Here is a 19,740-nt window from a genome sequence, read left to right as displayed (position 1 = left end):
AATCAGTTTTAAAGATATTCAGTGCTCTGTTTTGATTCTTTAGTATAATTTTTACATGTTACTTAGTGACTTGATGATTTATAACTATTTAGCAGATACATGAAATACTTGAATTTTCATAGAAAAAGAATTTTAATTTCAAAATTATGGTATAGTTTTTGCCTGATAGGAAACCAACTTACATTTTTCAGGAAATTTCACAATATGCTCTCACTATGAAAGCATACTATTCTTCAGTAAAGTCACCCAAAAGGATGTTCTCCTTCATGTGATTATTAATAACTAAGAATGATTCATGAAATACACTGACAATTACTGATAGTCTGATAATCGCTAAAAAGCTGTTCTAAAGTCATAAGCCGGTATTCTTGCAGAGCACATAACAGGTGTTCCCACTCCCTGTGTCCTTTGTATACACATTCATTCTGTATTCAAATCACAGAAGCAAGAGACAGGATAGGGTCTGTTACCTCACTGCTAATTTCCCTAGCAAATAAACCACCAGCTGCTGGTCCATGAACCAAGTTGCCACCAGGAACAGGGCACTGTATGCATGGGACAGGATGCTTTCATGGAGTCCTTCAGAAGCACGGTTGGGATCTTTCAGTGCAAAATATACCTCCTTCTCTTAGGTAAGGCACTGCATGAATTGTGTTTCAGCTATTGTTTGGGTTTTCTTTAATTGTGGGCATAAGGTAAATATTTGCTTTAAGCTGCAGATTCACTCAGATAATTGAAAAACAGCTCAGAACCTTTTAAACAATAACACACTTTGTTCCAGAAAAGAAGCAGAACATTTTAGGAGAAATGAGGCTCAATAAGTAGATGATTATGGTTTTCTTAGAACAACATTTATTGTCAACAGCATTCATTAAAGACCTAAAAACTGAATGAATTTCTTCTTTTTACAGTTTACATATAGATTTAATAGTCTTTAATGCATTCTATTTTGGCAAGTATTCACATAGGCCATAAATTTGTGACTGATTTTAGTGCAACTTGAAACAGTTTATGAAAATGATTTTAATTAAAGATATTGTAGTAAACTGTCAGCTCTACTTCATTTTGAGTTACCTATCACAAAATGCAGAAAAGGTGTGTTTTCAAAGTTACAAAAAATATTTTATACACAATAGGGAAAAATGTGTTAAGTATAATTTCTCCAAATACCTTTAGCCTTTCTCTTTGCCCAATGGCTAGTCTATTTTTTTCTCTTGACTTTACTGTTTTCCCCTCATTCTCCTCTTTAGTCTTAGAGTTTGAGTCTTCCTTCAACATTCCTACTATTTTATGTCAATTTTTTTCACTAGGTGTTCTGTTTTTCATTCTTCCTACTTATCAGGTTTAAAAGTCAAGTTCATTTCTTGTTTTATCTATAGTCAATAGATAGGGACTTAAAAAAGACTTTATTCTTTAAATTATAAGAACAGATTAGCTAAATAATTTAAGTGTTAGCCTTTTTCAGTAGTTTCAAGCCTTGCTTTCACTGGTATCTTTTGTTATAGTTTTCACTATAAATGTGATTATTATTCAAATTTATGCCTAATGTTGTATATATCCCACATATTTGAAATGTTCAGTTGTAAATTTTTCTAAGAAGTGTTTGAATTTCCCATAGTTGTGATTGTTCCAGTGTTTATGTTGTCAAACTCAAGCCCATCTAGTTTTTAGTTTTTGAAATTCTTAGAAAAAATAAACAATTACCATAACAGACTTCTTGCCTTTGTGCATTTTTCTGGGTTCTGAAAGTATCCTACATGTCAGTGCCCCCACTTATTTTTAACTGTATAACAATAGGAATGCTGCCATTTCCTTAAGTGATATTTTTGTAATTGGCTTTAAGAAGAACTTATAGACAATTTATTTGAAGATTTTGACTAAAATAAAATTAAAATGTACTTTAGAGAAATAGCATGTTCATAAGCAGTTAAAGCGGTTATCCCTTAAGTTATTCATATGTAAATTCACTTTTCTCCATTGATAGTGTGTTGTAAAGACCATATGTAATGTGGAAATCTTTTTGCTTTTAGAATATTGGATATCTGATTGTTTTTTCTTTTTTTTTAAGTTTATTTATTGATTTTGAGAGACAGAGAGTGCGTGAGGGGAGTAGGACGGGAGAGAGAGAGAATCCCAAGCAGTCTCCACACTGTCAGCATAGAGCCTGATGTGGGACTCACCAATAGTGAGTTGATGACCTGAGCCAAAATCAAGAGTCAAACACTTAACTGGCTGAGCCACCCAGGTGCCCCCCTGATTGTTTTTTTCTTTTTGAAAAAAATCTTAAAAATTTGAAGCCCAAGGGGTGCCTGGGTAGCTCAGTCAGTTAAGCTTCCAACTTTGCCTCAGGTCATGATCTTGTGGTTCGTGGGTTCAAGACTCACTTCGGGCTCTGTGCTGACAGCTCAGAGCCTGGAGCCTGATTCAGATTTATCTTCCTCTCTCTCTATCCCTCCCCTGCTCATGCTCTGTCTCTCTCTGTCTCTCAAAAATAAATAAATATTAAAAAATTTTTTTTTTAATTTGAAGCCCAAAATGTAGTTTGTAAAGTCTACTCAAAGTACAACTCCATAATTTCTATTTTCTCTAAAGATACAGGAGTTTATTTTCAGTCAACAATAGTTGTGTTATGCTTGCTAATATTATACATGATAAAGGGGAAGTAAATGCCAACTATTTTGAGGTACAGCTAGAGGTCACTTTTTGAAGTCTGATGTTTATATCCAATACAGTGCAACTAGTCTACGGAATATTTGTTGCTGGAATATAGATAAGTTTCACAATATGACTTCAAATGTTCCTTACCACTGGATCAGTCTTTTATAGTGCTGTTGTTATACAGCTTAAGGGAGTCTCTAAAAGTGAAATTATTGCTATAATATTGTACCTCAGATTATTAATGTTTCTCCAAGTTAGTATAATGCCTTATATGCAAAAAGTCTAAGAGTTTTCCTTTTTTATATTTAGGAAGTAGGTGTTAGTGACTCTAATAATAAAATTTAATTTTTATTTAAGTCCAATTATTTGGAATATCAAAGGAAATTAAAATTTCATCAATTTTTTTACATTTATTTTCTTAAAGTTTATTTGTTCATACAGAGGTTAACTTTCTAAAATCAGTAGTTTTAATTCTTTAGGTTTTCTCATAAAACTAGAAAAGAGAGCTTGAGAAATTTTCAAAATGAAGCTAATTTTTTTAAGTTAATAAACTACTGTTTTGACAGCACAGATTCATCACATCTGTGTGTGACACACAGCAATGGCAAAAAGTGTGTGTTCTGAAAGTGTAGAGGAATTATCCAATTATCTGTTTATTCACTAAAGTTTACTACATGTAAGGATTACATCATATCAATAGGTTCTTTCCTGCAAAATGAAAAGATTTTAGTAGCTGAGATAAGTTACTGTATGAAGTGAATTACATTCTTTGCTGATATTCTTATAATGTGCTACCTATAATTTATCTGATAAAAATGGTGTAGACGGTCTAAGGAAAAAGCTATTATAATAGCTGTGCTATCTCTCACTGTCATATGTATATTTGAAAAATCACACATATTTGAAAACAATTTAAATGATATGATTTCATATCATTTGATATTATAAACATTGAATACATTCAGAGGTATTGGTAGCAATATATTATTTAAGGCATTATTACATGACACAGTTTTCCAAATAGCTCAAAAAACTAGTTAACCCTCCTTAAACAATTATTATAAATGCTGTATAAACTGTTATTTTCTTCTAAAGTAGTTTTATTATTCCTGGGCTGCAACATTTGTATTGTATTTAATCTTTTATTAAATAACATTTGCTTTCCACAACTCCAGTTATAGACTCTCCAATCAGTCTTTTTTGTACTTATTATTCAACATTCTGATTCAAGATACAAAAGTCACCAACATTTCTATTCCAGTCATGCTAGCACTCCATATTTGTAAAGTGCCTCCCAAGCATTTTCAGACTATTACAATCTCAGTTACTCTTTAAACTACAACTACAACTACAACTACCAAAAAAAAAAAAAAAAAGTAGATGAAAAACAGTTCTTCCCTTTTCCAAAATACAAAAGGAAAAAAAAAAAAAACCTACACAAGGACTGCTGACTTCCCCAAACAAGAACGCCATCTAAACCTAGAGCTCACTGTCAAAGGCAATTCCTGAGTTGTAAGTCAGCAGCCACACAGCTTTTTCCAGGGCATTCTCAAGACAATGATGTGGATTCCCACCATCCCCCATGGTTCCTTGGCAAAAAACACAGAGTTTCTGCCTTATTAAAAGATATCCAGGGTTTGTGACTTCAGAAGCAGACTAAAACCTGAGACTCAATACTTCAAATTTCTTTGGGCCCTTTCAATTAAATATGGGCCCTTCACCTTCAAGTGTAAGGTAGTCAAATACAAAGTGTCAAATACAAAAGATTTTTATTTCTTGCTTACCGGGAATGTGTCCAAGCTTCTTATCCCCACTTTCAATGAAAAGCATGTAGATGCATGTTGTTTTGTGCAGATAACACAGATGCTAAGAAGAATCTTTTCCTTTACTGGTCCCTCATCCAAATGCCCAATGTCTTTCTGAATCTGTGACTTGAAGAACCTCACTCTCTTCTGTTGACCCCTGCTTCACATACCACAATCATTATGAGGTTTAAGTCCTAGATTCACTTTCTCTTCTTTTTTCTCTCTCTTATGATTTCCTTGCAGAAACCACCACTCCTTTTCTGCAATCCACTTTATTTCCTCTTTAGAATTCCTAGCACCAGTTCCTTCTTTTTCTAATGATTCAGATGAGGAACAACTACAAATTAAACATTCTTGCACTTGCCAGAAAAGAAAACAGAAGCAAATCCTATACCTTTGTAACTCCTTTGTTACAAACCAAATCACTAAAATGAATGTGCAGGCACAGCCCTTTCTCAGGAGAAAAAAAAAAAAATTACAAAGTCCATCACAAATACAGAAACTAAGGAGACTATAGGACACATAATTCTTTTGCCCAGATAGTCACCTAAGTCTCAGTCCATACAGTCAGTTTCTGGTGAGCACCTAGGAGTTCCTTCTCCCCCTAACATTCTGTAATCTTCCTCTTTATGTTTTCTGCTGAGTTCTCTAACTTTCCTGCTGGACCCCGGTCTCACTCTCTACCAACAGCTAGCCAAAGACCAAAATGATGGAAACCTTTGCACTCACCTCTATCCTGGGAAGCAAAGGGAGAGGTTTACTGTTGGTAAAATTTGATTCCTTATAGTAACAGGCCTACATCTTTCCATTTCTCCAAAGAAATCATTGCACAAACAGACCTTTCTACCTTTCCCTTCCTAATACTGGTGGCCTTTTTATAACACAACTTAGAGAAAGCTTAAAGGTCGTCTCTCAAGTAGGGGTGAAAAAGGAAAGCAAGAAAAGAAAAGAACTATTTTTATACGAGAAAATTGAAATTGTAAGATCTATTTGTGCCCAATTTTTTTATCTTTCCTCACCTAGGATTTTATTCCACCTTTACTCATCTATATTTGGCTTCATCGAGTTTTCTCTTTGTAGTGGATCATTCCAGTAGCTACAGACATAGTGTTCAGCACCCATTCAAAGAAACAGAAGAAGGAACAGAACACTTTTCTGCTCCCCTTCACAGCAAAACTCCCCAGAAATATTGTCTATACTCACTGTCTGCAGTTTCCATTCTTTTTTCCCCTCACTGTTCAAAATATTTCACATTTCAATTCCACCCATTCTCTCCCCCACTATTTCAAATGTTCATATGATGTTGGTAGTATACTACTCCCTTTTAAAAAGAGGATGTTGAAAAGAAAGAAAGGGTATGCCTGGATGGCTCAGTGGGTCAAGCGTCCGACTTCAGCTTGGGTCATGATCTCATGGTTCACAAGATCAGGTCCTGCCTTGGGCTCTGTGCTGACAGCTCAGAGCCTGGAGCCTGCTTTGTATTCTGTACCATCCTCTCTCTCTGCCCCTCCCCTGCTCGCCCTCTCTCTCTCTCTTTTTCTCTCTCTCTCCCTCAAAAATAAACATTTAAGAAAAAATGAGGATGTTGTGGGGTGCCTAGGTGGCTCAGTCAGTTAAGTGTCCGACTTTTGATTTTGGCTCAGGTCTTAATCCCAGGGTACTGGGATCAAGCCCTTCCTTGGGCTCTCTGCTGAGCATGAAGCCTACTTGAGATTCTCTCTCTCTCCCTCTTCCTCTCTCCCCTGTTCTCTTTCTCTCTCTCTCTCTCTCTAAAATAAAAAAATATATTTAAACAATAAAATGAGGATGTTGAAGCAAACAGCTTTTAATTAGGATTCTAGCAACATGGTAGTCTCAATTGCAAACACACAGAAGTGCTACATAACATTTAAAAATGTATATCATGGCTCAAGGTAAAGGTGTGGAAATTTCCAGGTGCCAGAAAATAGGAAGAAACCTACAGATGTAGCAGTGAGTGCATGGGCCCAAACAACTCAGGCAGGCAGGATGCTGGGAGCCAGGGCCTTGCATTAGCAGAACTCCATCCCCCCAAGTCCTCCAGGCCCTCATTCTCTCTTAAACCCACATTAATCAAGCTTTCATTCCCAGTATATCCTTTCAGTATTGCCTCTTGTATGTCAAATGGGCTTCTAAAATGAATATATCCAAAACTGACTCCCAATTTGCGCCCCCCCCCCCACCAAAAGTCTATTCTCCTCAGTCTTCCCCATGGTTAATTTATTAGTTGCCCATTAACAAATGACATCCATTCTTCCAGTTGATCATACCAACAACCTCGGACTCATTCTTGACTCTTCTTTGTTTCTTGTATTTCACCCCAATGTGCCATCAAATCCTGTTAGCATCACCAGCCTTTCTCACAATACCTTTTACTACCATACTGGTCTACAGTACAAATATCTCTTGCCTACTTTATTGCAGTCACCTCCTAAGTGGTCTCCCTGCTCCTGCTCTTGCCCCTATCTCAGTCTTTTCTCACAGCTGCTAGAGTATATCTAGAAGAAGGAGAAGGAGGAGAAGGAGAAGGAGGAAGAGGGAGGAGCAGGAAGAGGAGAAGGAGGAAGTCAAGAAGAAGGAGAAATGTCATATCCCTGTCTGCTCACAAAACTCCAGTTTAATCCCCATCTCACTCGGAAAAAGTGCCAAAGTGCTTGCTGTGACCATGAGACACCGCCTGATCTGGCCCCAACCACCTTGCTGACCTCATGTCCTACCACACTCCTCCTCCACTCTGTTCCCTCTGCTCCTGCCTCTTGCTGTTCCTCAAACACACACCAGGTTCCTGTTTCTGGGCAAGAATTATTGATCATAACTGGTAATGGCTTCATGCCACTCTTCTTGGGATATTTCCATGTGACAAGGCTTTGGCTAAAGGCTAAAACTTCCAATAATAGACTAGAAGCCATTTCAGAAGACTTTGGAGGGAGATTCTGAGGAGGAAGTAGCCCCTCAATGTTTCTTGAATCACATAGTTTCATTATGATATAATATGAATCAAACACAGTTTCATAATTCTAGAGGTGTCATTGGACTTTAGAACTAATAATCTTTCCCAGTTCTCCTTTTCTTAGTCAAAGATAATAACTTCTGCTTTTCCTTCAATCAACTCAATCAACACTCAATCACTCAATCAACATAGTCTTTGGGTGGGGTTTTTAAAATTGCAGAAGGTTTGAGAGACAAATATTTACCTCTCCAGGTAACAGGTACTAGAATGGTCAGTACCTAGAAGCCTCTCTCCTTTGTAAGCATTATCACCTAATCAGGTTTTCTCTGTATTGCCCCTTAGATTGTGAAATGTGGCTCAGGATCATTACAACTTTCCTTTCCTTCACAGCAGGCGCTTGCTTGGGGCTGAAAGTGACAGTGCCATCACGCACCGTTCATGGCATCAGGGGTCAGGCCCTCTACCTCCCCGTGCACTATGGATTCCACACTCTGGCATCAGACATCCAGATCATATGGCTGTTTGAGAGACCCCACACAATGCCCAAATATTTACTGGGCTCTGTGAATGAGTCTGTGGTTCCCGACTTGGAATACCAACACAAGTTCACCATGATGCCACCCAATGCATCTCTGCTCATCAACCCACTGCAGTTCACTGATGAAGGCAATTACATCGTGAAGGTCAACATTCAGGGAAATGGAACTCTCTCAGCCAGTCAGAAGATACAAGTCACCGTTGATGGTGAGTCCACTATCAGTGATGTGGGCAGCTGGGTAGCATGGCAGTTAGTAACAGCTCAGGAGATTAGACTATGTGGGCTTTAGGTCCTGGCTCTGTAACTTTGGGCAATTAATTAACCCCCAAGGCCTCAGTGTTTCAGGTACAAATTACATTATCTATCTCATGAGGCACATGTAAAGTATACGCATGTGAAATATATACACAGTGCCCAACTAAAGGTAATCAAGGAATGAGTAGAACTTATTATTTGTTTGCCTGGAAACTATCAAGGATAAAGTCACTGATATAATAATATGGAGGAAATTTTGTTTTCTCAGTATCAGAACACGCTCTAGGAAGAGCCCTCTTTGTCACATGAACATTCTATTTTGGCACACAGTTTGCAGGAGGATGAGACTTGCTCAAGGACCATACTTAAGGAACAATAGAAATTGCTGGAAATAATCCTCTGAGGGAATGTAGAATCAGCTAAATTTCACACATTTATTTTCCTTAATGAGGTATATAAGTAGCGTACCTCAAATATACGGTGTCCAAATCACGGCTTCTGATGTCTCCCCTTAAACCTGATTATTTAACAGGTTAGTATTTAAAATGCCCTCCATTTTAGTAAGTACTAACTCCATTCTGTCAGTCGCTCAGGACAAAACTTTGCATCACCATTGACCCCCTCTTTCTCTCGTATCCCACATCTAGGCAAGAAGTTAATAACTCTGTAGGCTTTACCTTCAAAATGTAGAGTTCAGTTACTTCTTATCACCCCCTCTCCCACCCCTTTCAACCGCACCACCAGCTCTGACCTGGACTATCCCTAATAGCCTGCTACCTGATCTCTCTGCCTACACTCCAGCCTCCTGACACTTAAAATCCTCCCATGGTTTTCTGTCTCAATTAGAATAAGAGCCAAAGTACTAACAACGTCCTACAGGGCCCACATGCCTACCCACCCCCCGCCCCCACAGCATACCCAACATCTCTGATTCCATTTCCTACCTCCCTTCCCCCTCACTCACTCTGTTCTGACCACACTGGCCTCAGAGCTCTTCCTATCACAGGACAAACATTTTGTAGATGTCAGGGCCTTATAAGTCAGGGCCTTTGTACTTGCTATTCGATCTACTTAGATTGCTTTTCTCTTAGATAATAGCATGGTTCCCTCCTCTATTTCCTTTAGGTCCCAGCCAAAATGTCACTTTATCTGTGAAGGTTTTCCTGACCACCTTATAGAAAGTATAACCTCATTCCTCCAAATAGGAGAGAGAGAGAAAGAGAGAGAGAGAGAGAGAGAGAGAGAGACTATCTATCTTGAGTTCTGCTTTATTCTTTTCATAGCACTTATTTCCACCTAGATTTTATTTGATTATTATTTCTCTTCTTCCCCTAGAACATGAGGTCCATGGGAACAGGGACCTTTTATTTTTTACAGCTTTGTCCTCAGTACCAAAAAACTGATACTGGCCATTAGTAGGCACTCAGTAAGTGTGCATGGGGTAAATGAGTGGAGACCAGAGAGACTGCAAGGAAGCAAAGGCACAGGATGTGAAAGCAGATGCCTACAGAGCAACTATGAAAAGAGAAAAGGGAGACAATGTTCATGAAATTCTCCTGAGTAGTATCCTATCTCTCCCTAAAACTTAATGGAATATCCATTACTTTTTAATATATAGTAAATTGGATCTGTTTAGGGAAATGCAACTAAAAAAATCATATCAGGGGTTTAGGGTCTATCTATGTAAAAAAATCTTCCCAGGAAACTTCCACATCTGAGTCACACTCTTTAAGGCAGGTGTTATGATCACAGTCTATTCTGATTGGTTTTCCCCACATAAGACCTTGACATTACTTATTTGACTTATGCCATACCACATCTATTTCCACACAGAGAGATAAGCTTTTCCTAAGTAAAACATAAGCTTTTCCTAAGTAATAGATATACACAACTCATTTTTCTTTTTTAATCATAATAATGTAAAGAAAAGCTATTCCATCCACATCCTTTGTTCTTACCAGGAACTATAAAAGATTAAACTGGGGGCACCTGGGTGGCTCACTTGGTTGAGCATCTGACTCTTGATTTCAGTGCAAGTCATGATCCCAGGGTCATAGGATTGAGCCCCAAATTGGGCTGTGCACTGGGTGTGGAACCTGCTTAGGATTCTCTGCCTCTTTCCCTCTGCCCCTCTCCCTTGCTCACTTGCTCTCTAAAATAAAAGCAAAAATAATAAAAAGTTTAAATTGAATGGACAAATTCAGTTGTCCTCATCTTAAGAAAGGCTAGAGGCTTCAGAGCTACTCGGGTCCCCTGCAAACTGTTTCAACCACCTTTCTCCTTATTTTTCATTTTCTCCTATATTCTCTAGGCTGAAGGATTGGGTCTGTCTGTTTTCTACTGCACATTTCTCTGTATAGAAAAATGTGAGCATGAGTCAAGAGAAATTTACCTGCAGAGATGCATCAACCCCAATTTAAAGCTTGATAGCAAATTGAAATCTAAACATTAGAGTCAATCATTTCTCACTTATATACCATCTCATTCTCTCTGTGTCCTGTGATGATGCATGGAAGATTATGAAATGCATACTCTCCAAAATGCAGAAGAGAAACACAATCAGATATGCAGCTCTCTTCATTTTGTCACTGACTGCTGTGTAACTGGGCAAGTCACTGTCCTTTATCAAACAGAACCAACAACCTCAAAGATTAGTGAAATTTACTGAAAGTATTTGTGGATACTTATATAATTCCAACCTTTACCCAACAATTCTAGAGTGAAAACCAAGGGAGGAAATATTTGCTCATTCTTGGAAATGTGTTCATTTGACAAATAGTACTATGTACCAGATTCATGACATGAAACTATTTTCCTATGACTTGAAGTTCCAACAGGAATCACTATTGAATTTGTCTTTTATGTCTCTAATGGGATGTAATTGCAATAACACATTTTATCCTATTTTCAAACTGAGTCAGTGTTGAAATGTAGGCTTTGGTTTTGGTAAAGTGGCTAACATAATGTTGCAATTCCACAGCAGTTAAAACATAATTAGTTCACTCACAAAGAAAGAAAAGTAAGTGGTGAACATGTGATTCTCTAAAACTTTCCCTCAATATTCCACAAGTATAATGTATCTGAGCTTTATATTTTCAGATAGTGGATAAAGATTTAGGTTCATCTATCCCAACCAGCTGCTCTTGAGATATTAGAACAAACCAAAAAGAGGGAAATGTCTTGTTAAAATTTGCCTGTGAGAGTATATATACCTTTATGGTGTTGGAGACAGTACAATGCACAGGAAATAAGGAAGCTGGTGTTCTCTACACTAACTGCATTATCTATAAAGTAAAGGTTTTCATTAGAAAATCCTTGAAAAGTACATTCTAGAATTTGGTTATTTCTGGTATGAATGATATTTTTGTATTTTATCACTTTGCATTTTTCCATTAGTTTTTTATTCTTCTTTATCTTCTGAACCGTCCACATCTACAAAATGTAAAATTTTAGATTCATTTCCCCAGGATTTGGTATTTAAAAGACCGTACAGATTTGTATTATAATTCTGTGGTGGCAAAAATCACTTTTGTCTCTTTTGATATTGCAGATCCTGTCACAAAGCCAGTGGTACAGATTCAGCCTTCCTCTGGGGCTGTGGAATATGTGGGGAACATGACCCTGACATGCCTCGTGGAAGAGGGCACCCGGGTGGCTTACCAGTGGCTAAAAAACAAAAGACCTGTCCGTACCAGCTCTACCACCTCCTTTTCTCTCCAAAACAACACGCTTCATATTGCTCCAGTGACCAAAGAAGACATCGGGAATTACACTTGCCTGGTGAAAAATCCTGTCAGTGAGATGGAAAGTGACATCATTATGCCTACCATATATTGTAAGTTTTTAAAAAATACGTACTCATGCGTTTTCTTCTGGGTAGTTTACACAAGGGTTGTCGTCACAGAGAATATCAATACCAGCTGTCATTTGTTTTTTAAGCTACTGTAATACAGTACTAGTTGTAATTACATTTCCTATACACTGCCTTGTCAGGAAATACAGCTCATAGCACAACCCTGTTTCTTGAAGTTCAGGTTGAGATACCGGCCATGGGCCTTTTAGGCTACATTTTCTGACTTAGTCCATTGTGTGACCTTACTTCCAGTAGCAAGTAGGAACCTCAATTTCAAAAACCCAGAACCATGCTGAAGGACTAATTTATCCAACCCAAGGACAAAGAACTGGTGATTATAAAGTGGGAGAGGGTGTGTTCTGTTGCTGACCACAGAAAGAATGTTCCCAGATTATGCATGGGTATTGTATCCCAGGTTATGGCTGTTCTCTCTGCCCATTTTCTCATCTCCGTTCTTAGAGGCTGGGTGCGGGAAGGATCATAGTCAGAAAAACCTGAATTATTCTGAAAGTAGGTATTAAGGTTCTCAGAGGATCAGTAATTACTTCAGATTTCAATTTCTTTGGTTCTTTTCTTCTGTCATTGTTGCTGTTATTGTTTAATCTCATATACAGAGGTAAGTTCATCAAACTCTTCAGTTTATGTCATATTATTATCCTAACCCAACCAAGATCCCTCTTTCTTTATTGTATTATTTTTCCCAGTCCCCTCTATTCCATGGCACCACCTCTAATATGTTTAATATGGCATTCTAATTTCAGCTTCACACAGAGTTTCTCAACATCCACACTAGTGACATCTTGGGCTGGACAACTCTTTGTTGTGGGGGATGTCCTATGTATTATAGGATGTTTAACAGCATCCCTGGCCTCCCCCCCACCCCCTGCAATTATGATAACTAAAAATGTTGCTGGACATTGCTATATGTCCCCTGTGTGGGGAGGGGTACAAAAATATCCCCTAGTTGAGAACCAATGACCTATCATATTGGGAAGCCTTCATATCAGTCACTATGTAGCTTAGAGCATTAGTCACAACAGTGTAACATAAAGAGTGAGGTATGGCAAAGGAAAACTCACCCCTGTGGCAGGAGGGTGGAGGTTTCAGCTAGGTGAACCATAGGGCAGAATTAAGCGTGGTAAGTGTATCTACTTAATCTTCAAGTATATCTGTATAATAATACTAGGAGAGGCCTAAAGCCTAGTGTTTAAGTAAACAGACCTAAGTGGTAAACTGATTCTGTCATTACCCATATGAACTTAAGAAATTCCTTGACCTTGGGGTGCCTGGGTGGGTCAGTTGGTTGGGCATCTGACTTTGGCTCAGGTCATGATCTCATGGTTCATGGGTTCAGGCCCTGCATTGGGCTCTGTGCTCACAGCTCAGAGCCTGGAGCCTGCTTTGGAATCTGTGTCTCCCTCTCTCTCGGCCCCTCACATTCTGTCTCTCTCAAAAATAAATAAATATATTTTAAAAATTAAAAAAAAAATTCCTTGACCTTTCTGAGATAGTTAAAACCGCCTCACCATATGGCTGTGGTTCAATTAGGTACTGTCTGAAAAACAGCCAAATACTGACACAAAGCAAGCATTCAGTAAACAGAGGCTGTTTATGTTGTCAGTTCTATTTTCTTCAATAGAAAATTGATAGAGCCCTCTTGAGGAAGTGTGTTACTAACTTTTTGGAGAAAAGCACCATATGTACCAAATGTAGGTTTTTCCAACTAGATAAAACTGAGCTCCAGCAATGGAGCAGGAAAAGCGACTGCAAGGAGAGGAGTGCAGTGGTATGATTCAGGTTTACAGTTATGTTTGCTTGAACCAGCAAAATTAAGCCGATAAAAACAGAATCATTGAATCTTGGAACTGGAAGCTATTCTATAGTTACAGCAGAAGTGAGAAAATGTGCACAATAAAGTGTATAAAATAGAATGTCGTAGATACCATAGGGAAGTATACAAAGGACCACAGTAGCTAGGAACATGAACTCGGGAGCCAGGGCCCTAGGTTCAAATCCTGGATCTACTACCTTACCCCTCTGTGCCTCAGTTTCCTCATCCAAATAATGGTAATAATAGTTGTACCTATTTCATAGAGTTACTGTGAGGATTAAATCTGTTACTACATGTAAATTGCTTAGAACAGTGACTGGCTCATAGTCAGTACTCTGTTAGCCATTACTAGCACTACAATATTATGAGACTATAGATGAATTTCATTCAGAGAAGGAAAACATTACTTCTGGCTAGAGAGAAGGTGAAATTTGAGATGGACCTTTGGGTATGGGTATGATTGGGGCAATGGCAACGTCTGCAAAAACCATTCAGGCGATGGGGACTACAGGAAACCAAACACAAAGCAGAGGTCAAAGGTTAGGCAAATGGTCCAGTTTAGAGTGTAGAATACAGCAAGGGGCATGGTAGGCTAGATGGTCAGATAGATATGTTTGAGTTAAATCATTGAGAGCTTTGAACACTGGGTATTATTTGATAAACAATGAGGAAAAATTATTTTTTAAACAAAGGTCCAAATATAAAAAGACTAGAGAATGGTCTATAAGCTAATACTTAGACATACATATTCTAGGCTAAATCAAAAAATGTTTGCCAAAAGAGCACGTTTTCAAGTTAGATCACGAACATCATACAATTATAGAAATGGTATATATAGGAAAGAAAAAAAGGGGGAGTTAGGACATATTGACCTACAATACAGAGAGAAAAAGTCATCAGTTTTGAACTATAAAGAGTGACTACACATATCTAAGAGCAATTTGAAATATTTTTTTCTGAAAAGTATTATTCACATAGAAATAGAAAACAAACTTCATACATTGTATAATTCATTTTTGGTGTAGGGGAACCTAAGAGGATTAACTCCTAGTCCACCCTAGTCCAGAATGCATTGTCTCAAAGATTAACCATTCCCCAAATTATATTCAAAAGTGCTGAAGAAGAAGGAAATTATAGTTTTTTACCAAGAAATACCAAAATGCCACACACTCCAAGCAACTTACTTAAGATTTGTTACGGTCATTAATTATATTGTGTTTGACAATGGCATTATTTTCATGGCTGAACGTTTACAGTTTTATATAATTTTATATTCAGATAACATTGTGAAAATGTTCTGTCTGTCTTAAAGTGTAGGCTGAGAAATAGATTCACAAAGAAAGTATAAACTGTGCCTATCTGCATGACGACAATTGCATTGGAGTGAAAAATTCAGATTTCGTGTGGTCTGTTTATAAGTGTAGTCATATTCTTGACTGAAGTTTTTCTGACATGAATTAACACTTCCATTCAACTACAAGTAGCACAGACCTAAGTATTGAAGTTATTTAAACACAGTGAAAAAAATATGAACAGGCCAAGTATATCAAATCTAGGATTATGTAGATAAAACTTTACATTGTTTATTGCTTGGTCTAAATGGTTTACCTTCACATACAAGGTACAAAATGCAAAACCAGATATTAAACCATCCAGATATCATCCACTGAATATCAATCCCAAGGAACTTCCCATTATTCAGTGAGATGAGAGGCAGTAGGAAGTGAGCTTATGGTGGAACATTCCTTATTAACTGATGATCTGTTGTTTCAATCACATTAAATTCTAGTTAATATCATGTCATTTGGGAGAGCAGTGGAGAGCACAGTAGTGATGAGCCTGAGCTGAAAATTCAGACTGCCTCAGTTAAAGCCTTGGTTCTGCCATTGGCAGGATGTGTAAGTGATCCCATGTCCTCATCTCCTTATCTACAGTTCTCAGTGTAAGTCTAATACCTGTCTCAAGAGGGATAGGGAGGATTAGGTGAGATTTTATGAATAAAGAAGCCACTGAGCAGCACATAGGAAGAACTCAATGATCTTAGCTTTTTTTTTCTTCCTTTTTTATTTCTTGTTTTTTTCCCTTGTGCCAAAACTATTCTGACATAATTGGAAACATGGCAGCAAGAAGTTATGGAGAGCTTGGGTAATTTAGAAGATGCCTGCAAAGAGAAAATGGAAAAAATACCTTGAGAAGAACATTTGTCTTTCCCAAACGTTACCTTTGGTTAACATACGTTATTTTGTTTACATGAAAATAGTTTCTTTACATCAATTCTTTCTTATATCTATCTATCTCTTCATCTATTTGCCTATCTCTAAACTCTAGCCATAGATTTAAATGAAAAATTCCTGGGGGAAATTGCATAAACAATCACAGATACATGAAAGTATCTTTTGCATCTTTAAATACACTTTTGTTTAGCTATATCATTTACTTTAATCTGGCAAAGTAAGAATAAGATTTTTCTTTTGACATGTACAAGTTCATGCCCCAATCTCATTATTACCATAGAATATGGTTATATACCATGTGTAAAGAATAAAAATGAGGGAAAAATCATAATCCTTTCTATAAATATTAAATATTATATGCTTTAAACTCTTGAATCTTCTTTCTTATCCTGTGTTATTTTAAAGAATTAAACTATCCCCATCTGAATAAATTCAGATTTCGCAGAACATGTCTTCTATTATAGACTGAACTTCCTTCTTTACATTCTTTTAGATATAGTATATGGAAATCTCACAGAGAAATGTCAGTCATGATTAAAGACTAATGGCAGATAGTAGAAAGAAGAACATTTAGAAAATGTACATATGTATGTTCCACTCACACATTATAAAGATGAATTATGTAAATTATTTAAGAACAATTACTAGTCTTATTAAGAGGTAATTGTGAATATAGTATTATTAATTTTCTTTCTTGATTAATTTTACATTCAAATGCAAAACTCTTCACTCAGTCAACATCTCATCTTACTGACCTTCATTCATTCTTTTATTCACTCAATCACTCATCATTTGTTTGATTCAAAAATCAAACATCATGGTCTAGTTTGTGCTAAATAATTATTACTTATTACATAACATATAGAAACACAACCCAGACTCATTAATTTTTAAATTTTTCTTTCTGTTGCTATTTTAGCCCATTTTATTGTTTGTTTTTGTTTGTATTGGTTTGATTTGGGGTTACAGTAATTAAATAAAATATATAATGGAAATATTGGTCATTTATCCTTTCTGTTGATGTGGCACCCTTATTTTTGCAGTCTATATCATTTTATGAAAACTGGGAATGTGTGCCTTGGTTGATGTTCCCACTTCCCTTTCTTCACTTGGTTGCACTCTCCTCTTCCTTCACAGTATCATCTTCCCCAGAAAGGCTCATCTGCCCTTGCCTTGTCTCACCTCTTCAGAGTCGCAAAGAGGTTTGCTGTACTCCTGTAGCACCATCTTTCCTGGCACTCACTGCACTGGAGTCTTTCTGCTCATAAGCACCCCAATCCCAAGTAGGAGCTCTGCGTTATTCATCTCAATACTCCCTGACACAGATTAAGATTAACCAACTCAATACGAGTTTCTTGAACTTGACTAAAATGGAACAGCTTTCCTCATATCCCTTTCAAATTACAGGGTTACTTGAGGATGCTGTAACAAGGCTAAATTCCCATAATAAGATAACAGCTTCTCAATTATAGTGCTTTGGCCTTTCATTTTGTTTTTTTGTTTTTTTGTGTGTTTGTTTCTGATCTTTAGAAAAGTTCCTCAATAAAAATGTCATATTGCAGGGGCGCCTGGGTGGCGCAGTCGGTTAAGCGTCCGACTTCAGCCAGGTCACGATCTCACGGTCCGTGAGTTCGAGCCCCGCGTCGGGCTCTGGGCTGATGGCTCAGAGCCTGGAGCCTGTTTCCGATTCTGTGTCTCCCTCTCTCTCTCTGCCCCTCCCCCGTTCATGCTCTGTCTCTCTCTGTCCCAAAAATAAATAAACGTTGAAAAAAAAAATTAAAAAAAAAAATGTCATATTGCAAAATTCTCCCATGGAGGTCTACATCATAACTTAGAATTTCAGTATGAATCTACTACTCTGTTTTCTTAAGGCACTGTTTCTATGACAGCTTCCTTCATGAAAGCAGGAGTTATTTTTTTATTTTAGCAGAAAAAGTATAACAGAATCTGTCAAGATGGGCCATGTATGTATGAGGTCATGATGTCATAACCTGGTATTGGATTTGGTGGAATATAACGTCAAGTCAGTAATTCAGACAAATACCTACTTGTAGTTCATGAAATGTCTATGCCCTCCAGCTCTGTTGTGAATAATAACCCAGTAACCACTGTATTTTGTGTGCAACATATGGCACGACTGCAGGGAAGTACTCTAAGTGATAAAAATTAAAGGGAAAAAAAAAAAGGTCATTCACTGTAAATACTTACCATCTGCTCCCCAAGCAGGGTGGCAAGCAGCATCATGATGGAAATTTAGGTACTGTTCCCGCCCAGTCATAAATTGTGAAAAAGAACAGATGATATGTGATTTTATAAGTCACTTAGTAAACAGCCATTTCTGAGGCAAAGGGTTTAATTCTACTGGGAGTTCTCTGCCACAGGCAAGAAACTAAACCATAATCCAAAGTCAAAATAGAATTATCCTTCTTTCATTTTCAATGTCAGAGGCCACACTGGTTGAATCACTCCAAATGTCTTCAATTGGATTGCCCATTCTGATGAATAATGTATTAGGCTACACCTCACAGTAAAAGATGGACAGACTAAAGTGCTCAAAAGGAAATAACATCATAGTGTAGTAAGAAAAAACATTCTAAGAGTGAAGAGTGCAGAGTGCAAGAGAAAGGAAGAAAGAAAGAAAGAAAGAAAGAAAGAAAGAAAGAAAGAAAGAAAGAAAGAAAGGCAATCTGTGTGTATGTGTGTGTGTGTGTGTGAGAGAGAGAGAGAGAGAGAGAGAGAGAAGTATAGAAGATTTAAAGATCGGGGTGCTTTGGGTGGCTCAGTTACTTAAGCGTCTGACTCTTAATCTCAGCTCAGGTCATGATCTTATGGGTTCATGAGTTTGAACCCCCAGCTCTGCACACAGACAGCATGGAACCTGCTTGGGATTCTGTCTCTGCCCCTCCCCCCCTCAAAATAAATAAATAAACTTTAAAAAATTAAAAAAAGAAGATTTAAAAATCATACACTGAAATATGGATATTCATTCTTTGAATGGTAAAATTACAAATAAGTTTTCTTTCCATCTTCATGATTCTCTGAATTTTAGGGTTTTATGCAATGAACATATATTTCTTGTATAATCAGATAAAATATGTTACATTTTAATAAATCATATCAGAAGAAAGGAATTTAAATGGTTCAATGTATTAGATTCCAGGAACTGGAAGAAATGTTTGTATGGGGGCTGAGAGAGTTTGAGGGATTTTGAGGCTAACTCTGAAGAGTCAGATATAGCATTTAATTAAGGCAGAGGAGAAAAGTTTATGCCAATCATAAAACCCAACAAATGAGGAAGTAGCAAAATCAAAATATACATGCATACAGGAAAGATATGCTAAGATTCCTTTCTTTATAAGCATATTTTATTTGAAACTAGAGCAATATTATTAAATTAGGTAATTAACCTTATTCACCACTTGGCTCTGACAGTGGACTTCCTTTACATATTGAGTCCACTCTACAAAATGAAAGAATTACTATTTTTTTCTTTTTTTTAAATTTTTTTATAATGTTTTTATTTATTTTTGCGACAGAGAGAGACAGAGCATGAGCAGGGGAGGGGCAGAGAGAGAGGGAGACACAGAATCGGAAGCAG

The 19,740-nt window shown here is 37.3% G+C and overlaps 1 protein-coding gene across 3 annotated transcripts in view; it reads left to right on the top strand.

Moving 5' to 3' along the window:
- Nucleotides 1-542: 542 nt before the first annotated feature.
- The window catches only part of HEPACAM2 (HEPACAM family member 2), a 43,006-nt gene continuing 23,808 nt past the window's right edge, over nt 543-19,740 (top strand). For 2 of the 3 annotated variants that reach the window (XM_032592523.1, XM_032592524.1), the window contains exons 1-2: nt 7,782-8,175; nt 11,775-12,059. In XM_032592523.1, the coding sequence (XP_032448414.1) occupies nt 7,782-8,175; nt 11,775-12,059 (679 nt within the window). Of the gene's footprint in view, nt 633-1,033; nt 1,100-5,212; nt 5,219-7,781; nt 8,176-11,774; nt 12,060-19,740 lie in introns of those variants that run through there. The other variant, XM_032592525.1, reaches the window with a different exon arrangement.

The sequence above is a fragment of the Lynx canadensis genome, chromosome A2, assembly GCF_007474595.2.
Source record: "Lynx canadensis isolate LIC74 chromosome A2, mLynCan4.pri.v2, whole genome shotgun sequence".
In the NCBI taxonomy this organism is placed as follows: domain Eukaryota; kingdom Metazoa; phylum Chordata; class Mammalia; order Carnivora; family Felidae; genus Lynx; species Lynx canadensis.
The sequence above is the reverse complement of the archived record's forward strand: the minus strand, read 5'-3'. Positions and strand labels throughout refer to the sequence as shown.